Genomic DNA, 17644 nt, shown 5'->3' on the forward strand with positions numbered 1-17644 from the left:
CATTTTTACAAAACATATCAATACACTAATAGTCACATTCTTAACTATTAAGTAAAAAAAAATTAAAATATATGAAGTGTCAAAATAAGGGATAAATAGAGCGGATAAAATAACTTTTTTTTTATTTTTTTTATTTTTATTTTATTTTATCCCCAATTGTGTGTGCTTGAACTTCTGGCAGTAGGACCAGGTTTACATCCAATATGTCTGAGTTGTGTGTGATTTTTGGTTAAAATCATGGTTACTGGGGTCTTTTCTATGTAATTTCTACAAGTTCAAGGGAGTACTGTATTTTTTTTTTTTTTTTTCTTTCTTTCCTATCAAGGATGCGTCAGTTTTGTCTCTAAGCCCAGAACCCGTTTCTCTTTTGCTGTGCTCCTTTTTAATTCACAAACATGCTCGTGGGACATGCTAAAGTTTCCCAAGGACTCTCCAACAGTCCTGTTCAGATGGACCTTTCAGATAGAAAACACATGCATGCTCTGATGATAACTATGGTGGTTGAGAGTATTGAACATGAAAGCCTAACAAAATAAGTCTTGTTCTTGATCACATCTTGCAACTTGACACAGACCACAGCAAAATATTTGTGTGTGTGTGTGTATGCAACTGGGGTCATTAATAACAGAGCAGTAAAAACTTGTTTTTGTGTAAACTTGTTTTTGCATGCCATGTTTTTTTATGATAAACTATGCATCTGAGTTAGGCCCCATTTGGATATAGAAATGGTTTCATCTCATCTCATCTCATCATTATAACTTTTCCAAATTACTATACAAAATATGATAAACAATTCAACTTTTTCAAATTTCAAAATAATAATAATGTTAAAAAATTATATTCTAACAATATTTTATTCAACTTTTAACTTTCATCTAAAATCATTTTATCTCATTTCACTATCCAAACGAGGTCTAAATAACAAGTTTTAAATATTATTCTCTCTAGTTTACAATTACTATGTGAAAAATGATTGCTAATTTAAAGACCTTTATTTTTATATAGTAATCTCAAAAAATTCTGTTCGTATGGAAACTTATTTATATTATCTTTTTAAAAGGTACTGAATTAAATCTAAAATATCATGATATCTAACTTTCGATGCTTCATTTATCTCTAAGCATTTTGATTGTGAATAACTCAAGGTGTCATATCAATATTATAGAGATCTGCATGTCATCCCTGTCACGTCAGTAATTATCTTGAAGATGAATGGGGTAGAGGAGTATAACAAAAATGAAAATTTATATATTTTTCATCAGATACTATTCACATCTCACACCTTATATCTTATGAAAAATATTCTCACACCCTGTAAAAAAGTTATAAATATGAAATGTGAGAGTGAATAATAATTAATGTATAACCTTCCTCAACAAAAATATCGACAAGTTCTCAGAACTTTTAAAAACTAAATTGAAACAATAAATATAGTTTTAAGCATAAAATTAAAACTTGACACAATTCTGTTCAACAAAATCCTAACTTAACCACATCTGCATGGTGTACCAGATGCGCCATGATTCCTTTATCTGCAGAAAAAAGGAAGAAGATATCAGTTATCAGGGGCAGCCAATTGCTTCTGCAAGATCATTAAGATCGAATAATCAATTCAAAGGAATAATTAAACAAAAGGGGGGGGGGGATTAAGGCAATCACAAGTGATTAAGATTAATCAAGGGCTAAGAGGGCCTGGCCTCTGAGTCAAAAGTACATCTGAGCACAGGACATGCAACCCTGTGCTGTCCCGAACTGGAAAAGATCTCTGTTTGATTGGCATATTATCTTTGACTTCATATGGGTCCGACAAAATATTCTTTGGAGTCCCCACGATTCAATGTGGAAGACTCCTACCAACTGCCCAATAAGATAATGATAATTTACCCATGCAAAAAAAAAAAAAAAGTGCATGTGCACAAACATGTTAAAGCTGAAAGCCAGATTACAAACATTGAGGGGAGAGATCTGACTTAAGGCGCTTAATGACAACTGAATGTGCTTACTTCATCTTGATATACATGTTGAGAAAAATTGACAAATAATGACCAATGCTACTGCATTCAAATGATATGTCAATGTCATGAGGAACACCGAATCATGAAAAGAGAAAAAGAGGAAATTGTAAATCCTATAATCAAACTCAGCATATTTGATTTTATTTCCTTCTTGACAAAGTATACCCGACATGAATTTGTAACCATCCTTGTGTTTCTGTCTAACCACCCCTTCTCAGACTATTGGAGGGTCTCGAGACAACTCGAGAAGTGTTTGACGTCTTATAATTTATTAACAAGCATACAGCTTATCTATGAAAAGAAGTTACTTCCTCATCCTCACAAAACTGAAGTGATCAAACCTCTCAAAAGTGTTCTGAAATACCATAGAAAGATGAAGGTAGAGTGCTCCATTCTCTTGAATTCCTTATGAGAACAGACTGTCAAATATTCTACAAGTTTATCTTTGCATTATCTTCTTGCAGTTACTAGGTTGGATGCATCGGAAGTTCCGCCAAAACAGCGGCGATCCACTTAAGGATTTCGTGGTTGGTAAGATCTATGCCACACATTTTTCGGCTATTATCTTCCTGATAAGCGCATAGCTAATCATGGCCATGTTTTTTTTTTTTTTAATATATTTCCGTAAGTTAAGGGCTAAGATATGTGTTGGTCTTGCTTATTTAGTTCTTGGTTTACACAGTTAATAACAAACACTCCAATTAGTGATGCGCACTGCCTTGGGAAGAAAGCAGGGGAGCAACATAAACATTAACTATCTTATAACAGAACTACTCCAGAAAAGTCCTCTGCACTTTCATGTCTTTATGTCGGAGATACAGCCCCAAAAGAACCCAATCCCGAAGCTAACATAATAGATATAACTGCCACGAACTTTAGAATGAAAATGGCGTGTACTTTATACAAACCTGCCTAAAATCAGGATTTAAAACAAACAACCACGTGACGTGCCCCGACAATATGCAACCGAGTCCTTTTTCCTTCTAAATTTTGTGTCAGGGCAATCTTGTGCTTGTCTTTCAGGGCAGCCATCGCTGGACGATCAACAATACCTCCAAAAGCAAAACTATGGCTATGGCAACAGACCCTTCAAACAAGCCCCAAAAGACCACTACCTTCGGAAGTCTTTCACCGGTCAAGAAGCAGCAAGAGTAGAAGAAGAAGACTACGAAGATGAATCATCTGCTGCAATGACTGAGCTCTTCCATGGCTTTCTTGCCATTGGCACCCTTGGTACAGACCAAGTCTCGACTGACCTTTCCACACCAAAATTTTCCATCTCTGTCGACAACATAACTGAAAAGGAAACAGAAGTGACCGAGAACGATCTGAAGCTCATCAATGATGAGTTGGAAAAGGTGTTGGGAGCTGAAGTTAAGGACGATGGCTGCAATTATTCATCTGGGAGGAACAGTCATGTTAGCACTGGGAGAAGCAGTCATGGCAGTACCATTACACTCAGTGGCAAGCCAATAGAAGGATCAGAGACCAATGCAAATGGCACTACAGTCTGCCCACTCCAAGGATATCTTTTTGGATCAGCAATTGAATTGTCGGAAACAACAGCAACAACAGCAGCAGCAGCAGCAGTGCCAAAGAAAGAACATAGGACATCTCTTGGAGAGCTGTTTCAGATGAGTAAAACGGCAGAGGAAATGTGTGGAACAAAGTGCGACAGGGAGGAGAGGCGGACGGAGAAGGAAGCAGATAAGTCTGCCTTGCACCTGATGAAAAAGCTGCTGAAGAAAAAGATGCTTCATTCTTCTCGGAGCTCTACAGCAGCTGCTGGTGGATCTCTTGACTCTGCTTCGGCTGAGACAAAACTGCATAAGGTACATTTACCAAGCAATTTCATTTCAAAACTGCATGACTTTGTAATGCCACAATCAGTAAGAAATGATTTGTTTAGTATAAAAAGAGGGTTTTTTTTTTTTTTTTTTTAAACAGAATAAAAAAAGGAACAGATTGCACTTTCTTGTCCCAACCAGTTTATCCTGTCTTCTTTATTCTTCTGATCTCTTTCTTTGTGCTCTTTGTTTTCAACATAACATGTGGCTTGTAGTAGATCCTTCAAATGTTCCACAGGAAAGTTCACCCTGAAAACTCAGCAGCAACTCTAAAGTCTACCAAGACCCAAAAGACTGAAAACAAGAAGAAAATATTATACAACGGGGATTACAGCAGTGGAGATCAAGTGCTCCCAGATGAAGACATAATCTCCTATTCCAAGAGATCCCTTTCAAAGGAGAGTATGCGGCGCCACAAGAGCCAATCTAACCCGCTGCATTTCACACTTAGCAGCAGCGATTCAAATGGGAACAGGGAGCACTGGATCAAAACAGATGCCGACTGTAAGTACAGATAAAATCCTCAATTTCCATAACATTGAGGTTGTCACAAAAAATGAACCACTCATTGTGTTCATACCACTGTCTACAATCCCATGTTCAAACTTTGTCCTCTTGATTCGATAACGAATGCATTAGAGTACAAAACGATTTCAGTAAAGAACATTAAACACAAGCCTAGTAATATGGTTGACCAGGGCTGTATTAAATCACCATTTATTCGAAAAAACTTAAGCTCATGGAAAAATGTAAATTTAATTATTTAAATTATATAATAGTGATTCAGTTAATTTTGTTTGCATTGTAGACCTAGTGCTGGAGCTCTAAAAAGAGGGAGAAGCAGCAATTGAGTTGTGTGGTGATATCGTCTTTGCAAGGATTCTCCTTATTGGTGATGGGTTGCTAATATAGCATACAAGTTATTATGTTATAATGAGCTTGAGTTGAAGAAATAAATAAAAAGAGGCGCACCTCTTATAAATCTCTGTGAGTGGTGAATGTTAAGTGTAAGGTACATCTGTTTAAAAGTAATCATAATTCGGCTATTGTGGCATGATTATCTGCCTAATGCAGAGTATAGCTTTAATATTTGGACAGTTGTAGCCAATCTTACTTTATATCTTGTCATCTTGGTGACTCTTTGATAGATATATGTTCAAATTTTGGGGTTTTTTTTTTTTTTTTTTGGTAAAAAAAAAAAAAAAAATGTCATCAAGTTTAACCCACTTGGGATCACAGGCAATCTGAGCCCAAAAGTTTTATTTTAGATCAGTGGGCTCGAGCTGAGTTGTAAGGGTTGAATTTTAATACATTTTAAGTGATTTTTCATTTAAATGAGTAACTTATAAAACTATTTAAAAGTTCTCATATCAGCTAATACGATTGAGAATTTTAAAATTCAACATTAATAATAACATACGCATAAATTTATATTGCGCCCGCCCATTGTACATGCCTGAACAATTTTAAATCAATGCAAGGGAGACTCTCTCTCTCGCTCCATTTGTTGGCAAGGACTGGAAAAGCTCTTAATTCAAAAGCAATAAAACCTAGTAGAAGTGAAGGATATCAAACAGTGCAAGTACATTATTCAATACCATTATTTTTTATACTTAAGCCAAAGAATTATTATACAAATCAACACTTTGAGAAACAGACAGAGCCCAAACTAAGGTTTAGGGACTGCTTCTAGCATGTACTGTCCATGTAATTGACCAACAATTCCTGCACCATGCCTCTATCTGGCATTCTCCCTGCAGCGCCATATATGGGAGCTAGACCTCCACTTATTGGACCTGGATTTTCTTTCACCTGAAAGACGAAATTAAAGAAAAAAATAATCTAGTAAATATAGATTGTTGCATCACACATCATACAGCCCCAAATTACTCCCTCAGATCAGTACATAATTATTATGCCCTTACACTCGAGCAGTATAAACTAAAATGGATTTTATACTTCATATCGGGCTCCAATCAAAGGGCCAATATGGCTAAGCATCTTTTCAATGTAAGAAAAACTTACAGTCTTCACGGACTCCGTCAAATCCCTGAGGAAATCCTCAACTATTGGTTCGTGTTGAAGAGTCACACATATATGAATGCTGAATCAAGCAAAGAGTAATAAAGATTTTAGTCTTGGGAACAAAAATAAATCCAAAGCTCAAAACATGATTACCGCATAACTCTAACAAAATCACATGGAAACACTGATATACAGCCGATACATTTCAGACTAGTCACTAGAAAATGATCCACCCATTAGGATCATCCAAGTTCCAACCAATTCAAAGTAAGAGGCAAATCATTTATATATAACCCATACCAGGCAGCAAGTTAAGCACTGACATGTCAGTTCTTATTTTCTTGCCTTAAAAAAGTGAAAATGAAAATACCTGTTGGGTCTTTGCAGCGCATTCAAATGCCAACCTTTGGATGACATGACATCATTGATTTCAAATATATCCACAACGTCAGAACCAAATGCCACAATTGTCATATCTGGCCTTCCAATAATAAATAACTCCGGAATTTCCTTTATCCTACACATAGAGAGGTTCTGCCTTTCAAAATCAAAATATCATCTCCCTCCTCTCCCCTCCAAAACCGAAGTAGCAAAAAACAGAGGTGAAAACAACACATACCCTTTCTGTATTCTCTTTGACACTTCCATGATCCTTTTCGTGCTCTCCAAATATCCTAAAGAACATTGGAATTACAGTCAGCCCAGAAGCCACGCATTTGGTGTAATGTTTGGTTGGCAAATATAAAAATAACACGTCATAGGTTCAAGTTTGAAAGCGATAAGGGTTACTCTCTCACCTTCTTCCCCCAAAGATAGCAATGCTGCCCAAGCCCCAGCAATCAAGCCACCAGGCCTGCTCCCAGCAATTGTTGGAGATACATACAGCCCTCCTGACCACTCAGTAACTGCAACATGATAAAACAGAGAGAGAGAGAGAGAGAGAGAGATTACATGACATCAGCAAATTTCAGAACCAAGTAAATCTGTAAGGGCAGCTGTTCTAGAATTTATAAATGAACTCCACCAACCAAATAGAACACGTTTCCCTCCACAATGGCTTTTGCTTATGAAATACACAAGGCCCTAATTCGTTTTTGTAACATGGCTCTCAATAGTTGTTGTGTTTGCATATTATAGTTGATTAAGCATGCATAATTAATTAAAAAATCACCCTCATGTTTTTATATACAAATGATAGAGACGCTATATAGTGTGTGCTTTGAAATATTCACAATACTATTTCCAATTATCACTCAAGTGGAAAAATTCCTCCAGTGTGGTTTGAATCTAGTCCTTACATTGCGAGTCCATTTCAACATAGATTAGTCACAGTGGCGGACCCACGTTGTGCTTAGGATTTTTGAAATTCAAAAACACCCCCTAGATTTTATTCATAATCTATAAATATAGAAAATGGCCCCCCCAAAAAAAAAATTATAATCCCCATATGCTCTCTAAAAGTTTCTAAAATTTCAATGTACCTAAAAATACCTCTCTCCAATTTTTTTCCTATAGTCCCAAAATTTTGTATAATTTCTATATATTATCTATTTTCAAGGATATGGCCTCACCAACATTAAATTAAAACTAAGTTTAGGAGAAATAATAAACTTATTAATATGGATCCCAAGTTTTTTGTTATACAATATTGGGCTTCTTAAATATGAAATCCAAAGTGAAAATACAAGAAAAAATATTTAAAGTTGATGATCTATATGAAAAATAGTTGGGAGGTTTTATTCTCTAAACTTCATTGAGCAAGAAAAAATTTATGTAAGGTCTCAATTATAGCATTATATGTTTAATGTGATACGAAAATATCTAGATTTTACATGAAACTTGATAAACTAGCTTACATACTAAAATGAAATATGACCTTCTAAAAGATCACTTGATAGTTTCTATGAAGAAAATAAATTCTAAATATTTAATTACTAAAATAATAATGGATGAATATTATTCCACGAAACATTCTTGTCAGAAATCTAAAACATATTTTAAGTTTTGTTTTTAGAATTTTATTACTGTTATGTAGCAAATTATCGAGATCTAATTTTATATATAGTTATGTTTTTATGAGTTTTTTTAATCTCTTTTAATTGTACATAAATGTGTCAAACGATAGAAAAGTTGGGCCCCCTCCAAAAAATTGTTGGTTCCACCACTGATTGGTTAATAGTCTTCTAATGATAAAAACAGGAGAAATAAATGGAAATAGATTAAAGTAGAGATTTTGCTTGAAGGCCTTTCTTTTCTGGGAAAAAAAGTAGTGTATACTTACCAGCAACAAATTGATGCTGTCGGAAAATAGGATGCCAGAAAACCAGCATTTCCACAAACAAAACACCATGAAAGAAATGCATATTAGAAAGAATTTAAACCAAGCAGTAAAAATAGAGTGACATAACTCTTTTTGAAATACAAAAAACTTGATACCTCTGAAATGTCAGAGTATTCAATATAATTTATAGAACATGTGCCATTTACATATACATCCAAGGAATACAGTTAAATACAATTTGGGATTTCAATTTGGAAAAACTGAGCGACAGAAATTTATTTATGCACATCTTAGGTTACCTTTCTTATATCATGATTTCTGTACAGAACTACACTTGTTCCCTTGGGAGCCAAGCCGTATTTATGCACATCCACAGATATTGAGGTCACTCCTCTTACAGAAAAATCAAAAGGTGGAATCGGGTACCTGAAAATAAAAACGTGAACTTATTCCATACCAAAGAGAGCCTATAATTTCCAGAGAAGCCTAGCCAGAAATTTTGAGAATCCAAATGCAGTTCTTTTAATAGCTTGTCCTCTATGGAATGTGTATGCAAAAAGAAGGGGGCAAAAAAAGAACAATGAAAAAAAAAAACCTCACATCTGTTAGTTTTGCAGTGTTGGCAAAACTTGGAGTCCAAAACCATGATTAGAAATCAAATTTTTGTTAGAGATTGTTTGAACTAGAGATCTGCAAACTTCTATGAGAAATAATGTCATGTCAACAAGTTGTCCTGACAGCTCAAAACAACGACATCCAGAGAATTCCCTAAATCTATCGTGGGACTCTCAATCGAGCAAAAAGTAGGTGTCAGCATCCCATCAACAGCCTGTCATGATGTCGCAACTGGAGCTCATGTCCATGATTTTGTGTTTTGAAATTAGGGTGTTCCACCCAAGACCTATATATAAGGATCTCTCTCAATTTCAAAGACGTCTATTCATTAGAGTAGCCATCATTAACATGAGCCAAGAGAGAAACAAAAAAAGGTAACATTTGTGATCAATATGATCTCTAGCCACTGAAGTTCCAATATAAGAAATTAAGTTTGAAAAATTGTTAAGAGTTATGACTGCTACTGCAGTAGGGGCAAATGGGTCGTGAAGTACAAGTACGATCTTGCTCTTATAAAGGTTTTGGGGAAGGAGATGGTTGCAGCGATTTTGTAATAGGATTAATTCTAAGTAAATCTTCAAATAGTGAATGCCGTTTTTTAAACAATAATCTTCGAAAGAATGTATATTTTATTAGAGATGTGCATGACTGGGAAGTGAATGCCGTTTCTGAATTTTTTTGGAATACTATATGATATGAAGATTGTGCAGGGAAGGGAGGACAGCTTGTTGTGGATTCACACTCGTAATTCTGGATTTTCGGTTAGCTCCTTTTGCAATGTGTTAACTTGTCATTGTGTCAATAAATTCCCTTGGAAGTGCATTTGGAGATCGATGGTGCCTAGTGAGGTTACATTTTTCAGCTGGTTGGTGTCTCTTGGAAAAATATTGGCCACAGATAATTTGAGAAGGTGTGGATTATTTGTTGTGGATTGGTGCTTCATGTGTAAGAAAGATGGTGAATCTGTTGACCATCTTTTTATTCATTGTGAGGTGGCCAAAGACTTTGTGGGATGAGATTTTTGGTAGGATGGGTATTGCTTGGGTGATGCCTAAGCAAGTTGTGGATCTTTTAGCATGTTGGCAAGGTTTTAAGGGGAGTAGTCACATTGTTTCCATATAGAAGATGATTCCTTCATGTTTGATGTGGTGCTTATGGTTGGAAAGGAATGAGCGGTGCTTTGAAGATAAATAACGTTTGATGGGAGCACTTAGGGAGTTGTTCTTTAGTACTTTGTGTATTTGGCTAAAGCTCTTGTGTTGAATGGAGATATAATCTTCATGATTTGATTTTAGCCAAATCTGGTTCCTAGCTTGTATTTAGGTGTTTTCTCTTGCATACTTCTTGTGTACTTGGACTATGCCTATTTACTTGTCAATAAAATTCTCTTATTACTTATAAAAAAAATCTTCAAATAGTAAATTGTTATATTGGGTTTCATTTCGTCACAATTCTCTCTCTCTCTCTCTTGATTATTATTTATAATAACGAATCTGTTGATGCTATGTGTGGTTACTAGTGAACAAATATTAAATATGTAACTGCTTTTAAAAAAAAAAAAAAAAAAAACTGTTCCTAGTCTATTAAACTTAGTTCTTGATAGTTTTTTAATATCTATAGCTTGTGTTACACACTTATTCACCACCCTTTAGGCGTGGTAAAGGGTCTAAACATCATTCTTCAACTTCTTCATTAGTGAAAAGTGTGCGCTAGAGAGAGAGGGAGTTCGTATTGCAGCATTATATGTGAAAAAATGGCCATAAAATTGGTGGCACAAACATGTCAACATGTACAGCTCAATTTTTAAACATTGTTTACTGGATAGCACACTATTGTTGAGTGGTCAATGTGATGATGCATTGTGTGGTGGCATAATAAGCAACCATCAAAAGAATTACTGTGCTAATTAAAAAGAAAAAGAAAGAAAGAAACATGCTGCCATACCCAAGTTTCCTAGCAAAAGGTAGTACAAAGCCACCAAGACAAAGATCAACATGGAGACAAATTCCAAAGCTAGTAGCTAATTCACCAAGCTCCTATAAAAGAAATTGTTCAGACCATTCAATTCGGCTGTTAAATGACCTAAAAGAGACAATAAATTACATGAACAAGTTAGGTCCTTGCATACCTGAACAGGATCAATGATGCCATGAGGAAACCCAGGTGCGGACCCAACAATCTGCAGGACAAAAAATTATAACTCTGTTCAAGTAGCAAACAAAAACTTTGAAGTTGGAAAATCAGCACCACCACACTCAAGAAGGTAAACCAAATTGTTTTTTCTTTTTTTTTGGGGGGAAAGGAGGGGGGGGGGGGGGTGGTATGGAACAAGAAGGCTCAAATTGATTAAATGTACCACAAAAGATTCAAGAAGAAATATTCAAGAGAAAGTCAAATCAGAGCTAGGTCTATAAACTAAATACCAAAATTGTGTTTCGGTTAATATGTCGTTTAATCGCTTTGACATCTGCTTGAAATTCTTTATTTATAGGGACACGCCACAGCTTGATGTTAAAATATTGTGCAGCCTTGTCATATGCTGAGTGTGCAGATTCGGGTATTATCCTGAGCTCAGAAAGAAAATAATAAATATAAGTAACTTCCAGATCAATACAAAGCTAATTGAGGTATGGGCAACCGACATACATTTCAGGTTTTGTAATTCCCTTCTTGGTTTTCATGTAGTCACGTGATGATTTCATGGCTAACAATATGCTTTCAGTTCCACCTGATGTCATGTTTCCACATATTTGTCCTCCCGAAACCTTTTCTTTACTGCCAAGCAGTGCAGCTGTCATTGCAACCACTTCTGCTTCAAACCGTACTACGCTCGGGAATACATCCAAATGCAATGGATTGGTATGTGCAAACCTGAAAAGAGATTCAAACCAAGTCATAATGAGAGATATAGGATTTTTTTTCACCATAAAGGATGGGAAGGAACAGATCTTATCAGACTCATCATTGCAAAGAATAATGAATCCTCCCTATGAGGGGAAAAATCAAACATTAACACACTTTATGCAGCAAACATAAGCAGGAAGGTAGGTTGCTAGGGTTTGTTCACACATAAACACACTTTATGCAGAGCTGAGAAGAGAGAAGAAATGGCGACCAGATGAAGCTGATGAGGATATGAGAGCAAAGAGAGATTGCATGCAAACTGTGTGAACACAAGTTGTTAGGGTTTTGCCAAGATGGATAGTTGTTAATTCGCACTTTGTTCACACATTAACACACTTTATGCGGCAAACACAACCGGCAAGGTAGGGAAAAATCAACATTAACATGAAAAACCCGACTCCGACTCCAATGGTGCGGAGTCGGTATGGAGTCAGTGGGATGGGTTTTTGCACACCCCTAATAATTAGCAGTTCTGATTGATATAAAATGGTCAAAAGGTTGACTTTACATTTAAACCAACGATGAAGATTTTGCAACAGAGAATACAAAGTGACCTCTGGTTAAAATTCACAACATTTTTTTAATGGTTCAGAAAAGGCAAGAGAAGGCATTTTGTTGCACTCATTGGACTCTCTAAATTCATATCCACCCTTGCTTGCAGTTGCATATCAGTATAAACAACTATTATCTTGTCAAGGGTAGTTTGCAATTAGGACTTTGCTTGTTCCATTGTTTATTGGGGACACCAAAAGTGTAAAAAACTTAGGGAGAAAGCATTGCGAGCTGAACATATATGTTTACTTTTGAGCTCCCCCTCTAATATGGGTACAGTCTTTGCACTGACAAATTTCGACAAGTGAATTTTGGTTTTGGAGGAGCTAAAAAACAGAAAGCAAAAAGAAAAGGATTCGTAAACTGATGATCACAAGAGTACAATATCTTAGTATCTTACTAACATTGAGCATGCCTCATTAATCAGAGAAAAATGTCCTTCAGACTCACTTCCTCCAATGTAGCTGCAAAAGGAATCCATAATTTGTTAATCACAAATGTTTCAAATTTTTTAAGTGAAAGACCTACATAGAATCCCGTGCTAACAGTTGCTAACGTACACTGTACCAGAGCATTTTCCTTGCCAATCCACATCATTTCTTTTCTCATCTTTCATTTTCTCTATGACCTCAACTCCCAAACCTGCCCTCGGCAGCTCGGTCCTCCAACCATCTCGCTTAGATTTACCACCAGATTGTAACTTATCCACAACCTGCTCATTGACCCAACCATGGCATCCACAAAATCAATATAAATGTTTAAATCCTTATTATGGCGCAGAGAGAGAAGTCAGACCTTTGATTTGGATCCACTCGTCCAAGACCTACTAACACTTTAGAACTTAAACTGAGTAATTAGGAGTAAATCCACGGAATCCTTAAAAGCATAATTAATTTTTTTTAACGGTTAAGATTTTACTGTCTAAAAATAAGGCACTGTGTCCAGTGAAATAGGCAAAATAGCTATGCATTAATAACACATAAACAAGCAGCATTGAAATTTCATCCAGTGAAGTTCTCGTGTTTCGTATGGTCTCAGTGTTATTCGATCTCGTTTCATTTATCGCAGCATAACAATTTGTCTAATTTTCACTTCAGAAACAACGACCACGGACACAGAACAAACATAGTGACAGAAATTCGAATACCCATAAATCTACTCATGAAACAAGTTAATGGATGAATTAATGAATGGAAAACTAAAATTAATTCAGATAAATGATTATTGACCTTCTGTTTCTCAGCATCGATGTAATTCTTGACACCAGGAACCAACCTGTTATTTTTTTTCAATTAATAAACATAAAAAAAATAAAAAAATAAAAATAAAAATAAAAATAAAACAAAAAACAAAAACAAAAGCATGTCTATTATTAGATCAGTAATTACTAGCTAAACAAATTGTCAAAAAATCAAGAGCAGATGAAGGAAAAAAATCACTTGAGGAGGCTCATGAGGAACGCTATGAAGGTTGCTTTGAGTCCTCGTTCGTGAACCACACCGAGAAATGATTGAAGCGTCCGAGCGACGAGAAAAGCGAGGAGGGGAGCGAGAAGCAGAGCCAGAGGCTCGTATTCCAATAGGAACGAATTCGCAGAAGCTCTGAAACGAATCAAGAACAACTTCGGAGAATAATCCATTGCCGGCGACGCAAACGAAGAATATCCAGAGAGAGAGAGACAGAGAGAGAGGTATTTGGTCTTTCTCTTATTAGTATTGCGTACAAGATATGAGTTGAATTTCGACAGGGGTGAGGGTGTTGGGTTGAGTCGCTTCTGCTCTCGGGTAAGCTTCTTCGGTTCTTCCCTATTTGCGTCGCTTCTGCTCTTACCAATGCAATGTTTTGTACTTTACGTCCGCTGTTTTTCGTTCTTTTATTATTTTCCTTTATTATTCTTAATTTTCCAGGTGACTTAGCAGAGACGGCTCGTTTCAGACTGAAGGCTGTGCTGCATGTTAAATTGAATTGGATACAGATGATAAAATATTTTTATAATATTATTATTATTTAAAATTTTAAAAAAATTAAATTATTTATTATATTTTATATTAAAATTTTAAAAAATTATAATAATGTGTCAAAATTAATTGAGATGTTATTTTGGTTTTTTGTGTTAAAGAAATAAATAATAGATGGACATCACGTGCTGTGTGTTTTACAGTACAATTTAAGGTAATATATTTATACAGAATAATTTTTTTTTTAAATCATTTATACCACAACGTGATATAATTTAATTTAAAAAATATTAAAAATAAAAGTATAGCAGTCCATTGCATTACTAAAGAGTTCTTTCGTTGCATTAGTTATCTCCAAGTCAAAATTTGGCTAATAAGTAATATGTGAATTTTTGGCTTTTAATTAATGATTCAAAAATTTAAATTCCACGTTAGGTTAGTCATTTCATTATCTCTAATAGTAAAATATTATTATTTTTTAAATATATTTTTTAATAAATAATTTTTATTTCTTTAAATAATTTTTTATTTTTATTTTCATAATCTCCAACTCTCCACATTTTCATTTTCATACCTTTTTTATTTTTATTTTCATAATTAAATAAAATCACAACTACCCTATAGACTACTGAAATAAATTGAGGGAGATAGAAATAGGAGAAATGCATGGGAAAGAAACGAAGTGGAGAGAGAAAAAGTGGAGTTGCAAATATTCATTAAAAATCGGATGACACCGTTACAGTTTACTTTCATCTTTGAAGGACTGTAGATAGAAATTCAGATGACCTTTGCATGGCAAATCCAATGCCAGTATTTTTTTATCATAAAATCGTCATATTTGACTGAGCAATGCCAGTTCTTTAATGCATAACAATGAAAAATCATTTCTAAAAAAATTGTTAAACAAAGGAAAGTATATAGAACAATAAGCATTCGAATTTCCTAAGTTTTCTTTCTTTTCTTAAACTCTAGAGTTTTGAATGAGAGATAAATATAGGTATAAAATATATTCTATATTATTTATAATTGCTCGAATGAATTTCTCGAATAGCATTAAGGCCCCGTTTGAATAGTAAAAGTAATTTATCTCATCTCATCTCATCATTACAACTTTATCAAATTTCTATATAAAATATAATAAACAATTCAATATTTTTAAATATTAAAATAATAATAATATTAAAAAATAATATTCGAATAATATTTTATTCAACTTTCAACTTTTATCTCAACTCATCAAATCTCAATTTAGCATCCAAACGACACCTAAATGTTCACTATATATTATGAGACTTAATTCATGCAGTTATCTTTTTTTCATTATAGACTCTAGAATTAGATAGACATATACATGAAATAGAACCTACATTATTTTTAAATGTCCCAATGAATTACCTGACAATATCCCAATTAATATAGCTATATCTCTTCTACTCTAAACCCTAAAAGTAATCTCTATCCAAAGATAGGAATAATGGAGCAAAATTTCCTTAAAGCAATAAGATTTAGTTCGAACAAAAAGTTACACACGATAAAAGGACTGTTGGGCCATGAATGACAGTCGAAGGCCCATCGCAACTTCAACTTCGGGGCCATTTTCTCATGTCTCTTGGGGTTATGCTATGGGGGCCGTTAAGAAGAGCCTGGCCCAAGTTGAAGAATTTATAGTGTATTAGTGTGCAACCATCCATAGTCCATAAAAGAAGAAAAAGAAAACGAAACAAGAGAACACAAGGAGAGATCCAGGATAATCAGAAAACTAGTGTATTCCCAATTCCTATCCTCGGACCAAACCGCTACTGCAAAATGCTTATATATAGCCGGTTTGATTGGTTCGAACCTGTTTTTCTCTAGACAAGTTTAATCGCCGGTTCAATTTTATTATTTTTATATATTTTTTAATAATTGAACAGGCGACTATTCGTCTAGAAGGAAATAAGTTCGAACCAATCCATGTGGTTTGGTGCGAGCCGACCGTTTGGGTTTTTTAACAGCCCTAACCCTTGCAGTACTTGTGTTAATCTTATACTCTCTTTATTTTGATTTTGATTTGAACAAGTACTAGATGATGGTCACTCAGGAAATATCAAAATGCAATTCCAAAACATTTCCAAAGCTTATCATTTTATATATCAACCTGCAGCCTTTATCCACGAGGCTTGACTGGAGTTGTGAAAAATACTCCAGCATTGAATTAAGCTTCTAGTACTGGTGATCAAAATCAGAGTAACATTAACAACATTAATAATGATAGTAATAAGAGTAGTAGTGATATTCATATAATTAACAATACTAGTAATATTAGTCAAACTAACTAGATTAATGGGGTAGACAAGTTTGAACAAGCAGCTAACTAGGTAGGAAGACGATGAATGTTGACCAATCACAATCTGAATATATAATGCATCACGTGTTGAGCAACATAATTAGTTTGATTACATAATCGGATGGATATGTGGAGGTTTGATTTTACACGCTCCGTTTAGATAGTAAGAATGTTTCATCTCATCTTATCTTATCGTTACAAATTTTTTAAATTTTCATACAAAATATAATAAATAATTCAATTTTTTCAAATCTCAAAACAATAATAATATTAAAAACTAATATTCTAATATATAATATTTTATTCAATTTTAATCTCAACTCATTATGAAATCCAACATCTTGATTTGTTGATCGATGATGATCACTCGACAGTGTGAACGTAAAGTACTACGTACTGGTCAAGTACCATGCATTTTTGTTTGCTGACCTACACCCATTAATGTTGTAGTGCCTCAATATTAATCACAAACTCAAGATATATCATATATATATATATATAGTCGAAAGCATCTAATTTCTAAATGGTCGGCTACGCCGTGATCTATTACTCTCGACGTATGGCTGCCTGAATTTAGTCACGTTGCTTTTTTCCCAGGAAAATGCAATGTATGTATGTTTCATGTCAAAAGCTAAAAAAGTATACATGACTGCTACATGCTGGTACGTACACGACAAAAGTAATTTTCAACACCGAATATATAGTTGGATGGATGTGAAAAGTACTAGCTAGGGCAGATGCAGGATCAATCATAAAATGAATAATCAAGCTGCTGCTGGAAGCAGCTAGTGAAGAAAATAGTTCAGATCGATCATATGAAATTAGAAAAGTCGTGTATATGTATCACTAACTGTTGAATACTTGAACATGACTGACTTGATTAAGCTTCATATAACTTTAGGGTTAATATCCGACACCATGCACAATTGAGTTAATTTTATAAACAAGAGATTTCTCTAATTGATTCTTATTATAACGTGAACTAATAATATTGATCTTACTTGCTGCATGGTTTTTATGTTTATCATATAGAATCACTACTTATCCCAAAAGTTTAAACTTAAAATAGATTTAATCATTTATATTTTATCTTAACACTCCATCTCACATATGGACCAGAA

The 17644-nt window shown here is 34.6% G+C and overlaps 2 protein-coding genes across 3 annotated transcripts; one reads left to right on the top strand and one right to left on the bottom strand.

Moving 5' to 3' along the window:
- Positions 1-2251: 2251 nt before the first annotated feature.
- Positions 2252-4931, top strand: LOC121255595 (protein LAZY 1-like). Its single transcript, XM_041155982.1, has 5 exons — positions 2252-2394; positions 2480-2546; positions 3039-3847; positions 4081-4366; positions 4671-4931. The coding sequence occupies exons 1-5, from the start codon at positions 2389-2391 to the stop codon at positions 4688-4690; spliced, it is 1188 nt and encodes a 395-aa protein (XP_041011916.1). The 5' UTR covers positions 2252-2388; the 3' UTR covers positions 4691-4931.
- A 518-nt stretch (positions 4932-5449) lies between these two features.
- Positions 5450-14068, bottom strand: LOC121255594 (sphingosine-1-phosphate lyase). Of its 2 annotated transcripts, XM_041155980.1 has the most exons (15): positions 13679-14068; positions 13469-13514; positions 12800-12951; positions 12644-12703; positions 11430-11654; positions 11207-11348; positions 10912-10962; positions 10728-10819; positions 8468-8594; positions 8169-8184; positions 6685-6792; positions 6507-6561; positions 6258-6404; positions 5888-5966; positions 5450-5674 (listed from the first exon to the last, which is right to left on the bottom strand). In XM_041155980.1, the coding sequence occupies exons 1-15, from the start codon at positions 13876-13878 to the stop codon at positions 5552-5554; spliced, it is 1623 nt and encodes a 540-aa protein (XP_041011914.1). In that variant the 5' UTR covers positions 13879-14068; the 3' UTR covers positions 5450-5551. The 2 variants fall into 2 exon arrangements, with proteins under 2 accessions (XP_041011914.1, XP_041011915.1); XM_041155981.1 differs by lacking the exons at positions 13469-13514; positions 13679-14068 and having other exon boundaries at positions 12807-12949.
- Between the last annotated feature and the right edge of the window lie 3576 nt (positions 14069-17644).

Source organism: Juglans microcarpa x Juglans regia, chromosome 3D (genome assembly GCF_004785595.1).
Source record: "Juglans microcarpa x Juglans regia isolate MS1-56 chromosome 3D, Jm3101_v1.0, whole genome shotgun sequence".
NCBI classification, from domain to species: Eukaryota; Viridiplantae; Streptophyta; class Magnoliopsida; order Fagales; family Juglandaceae; genus Juglans; species Juglans microcarpa x Juglans regia.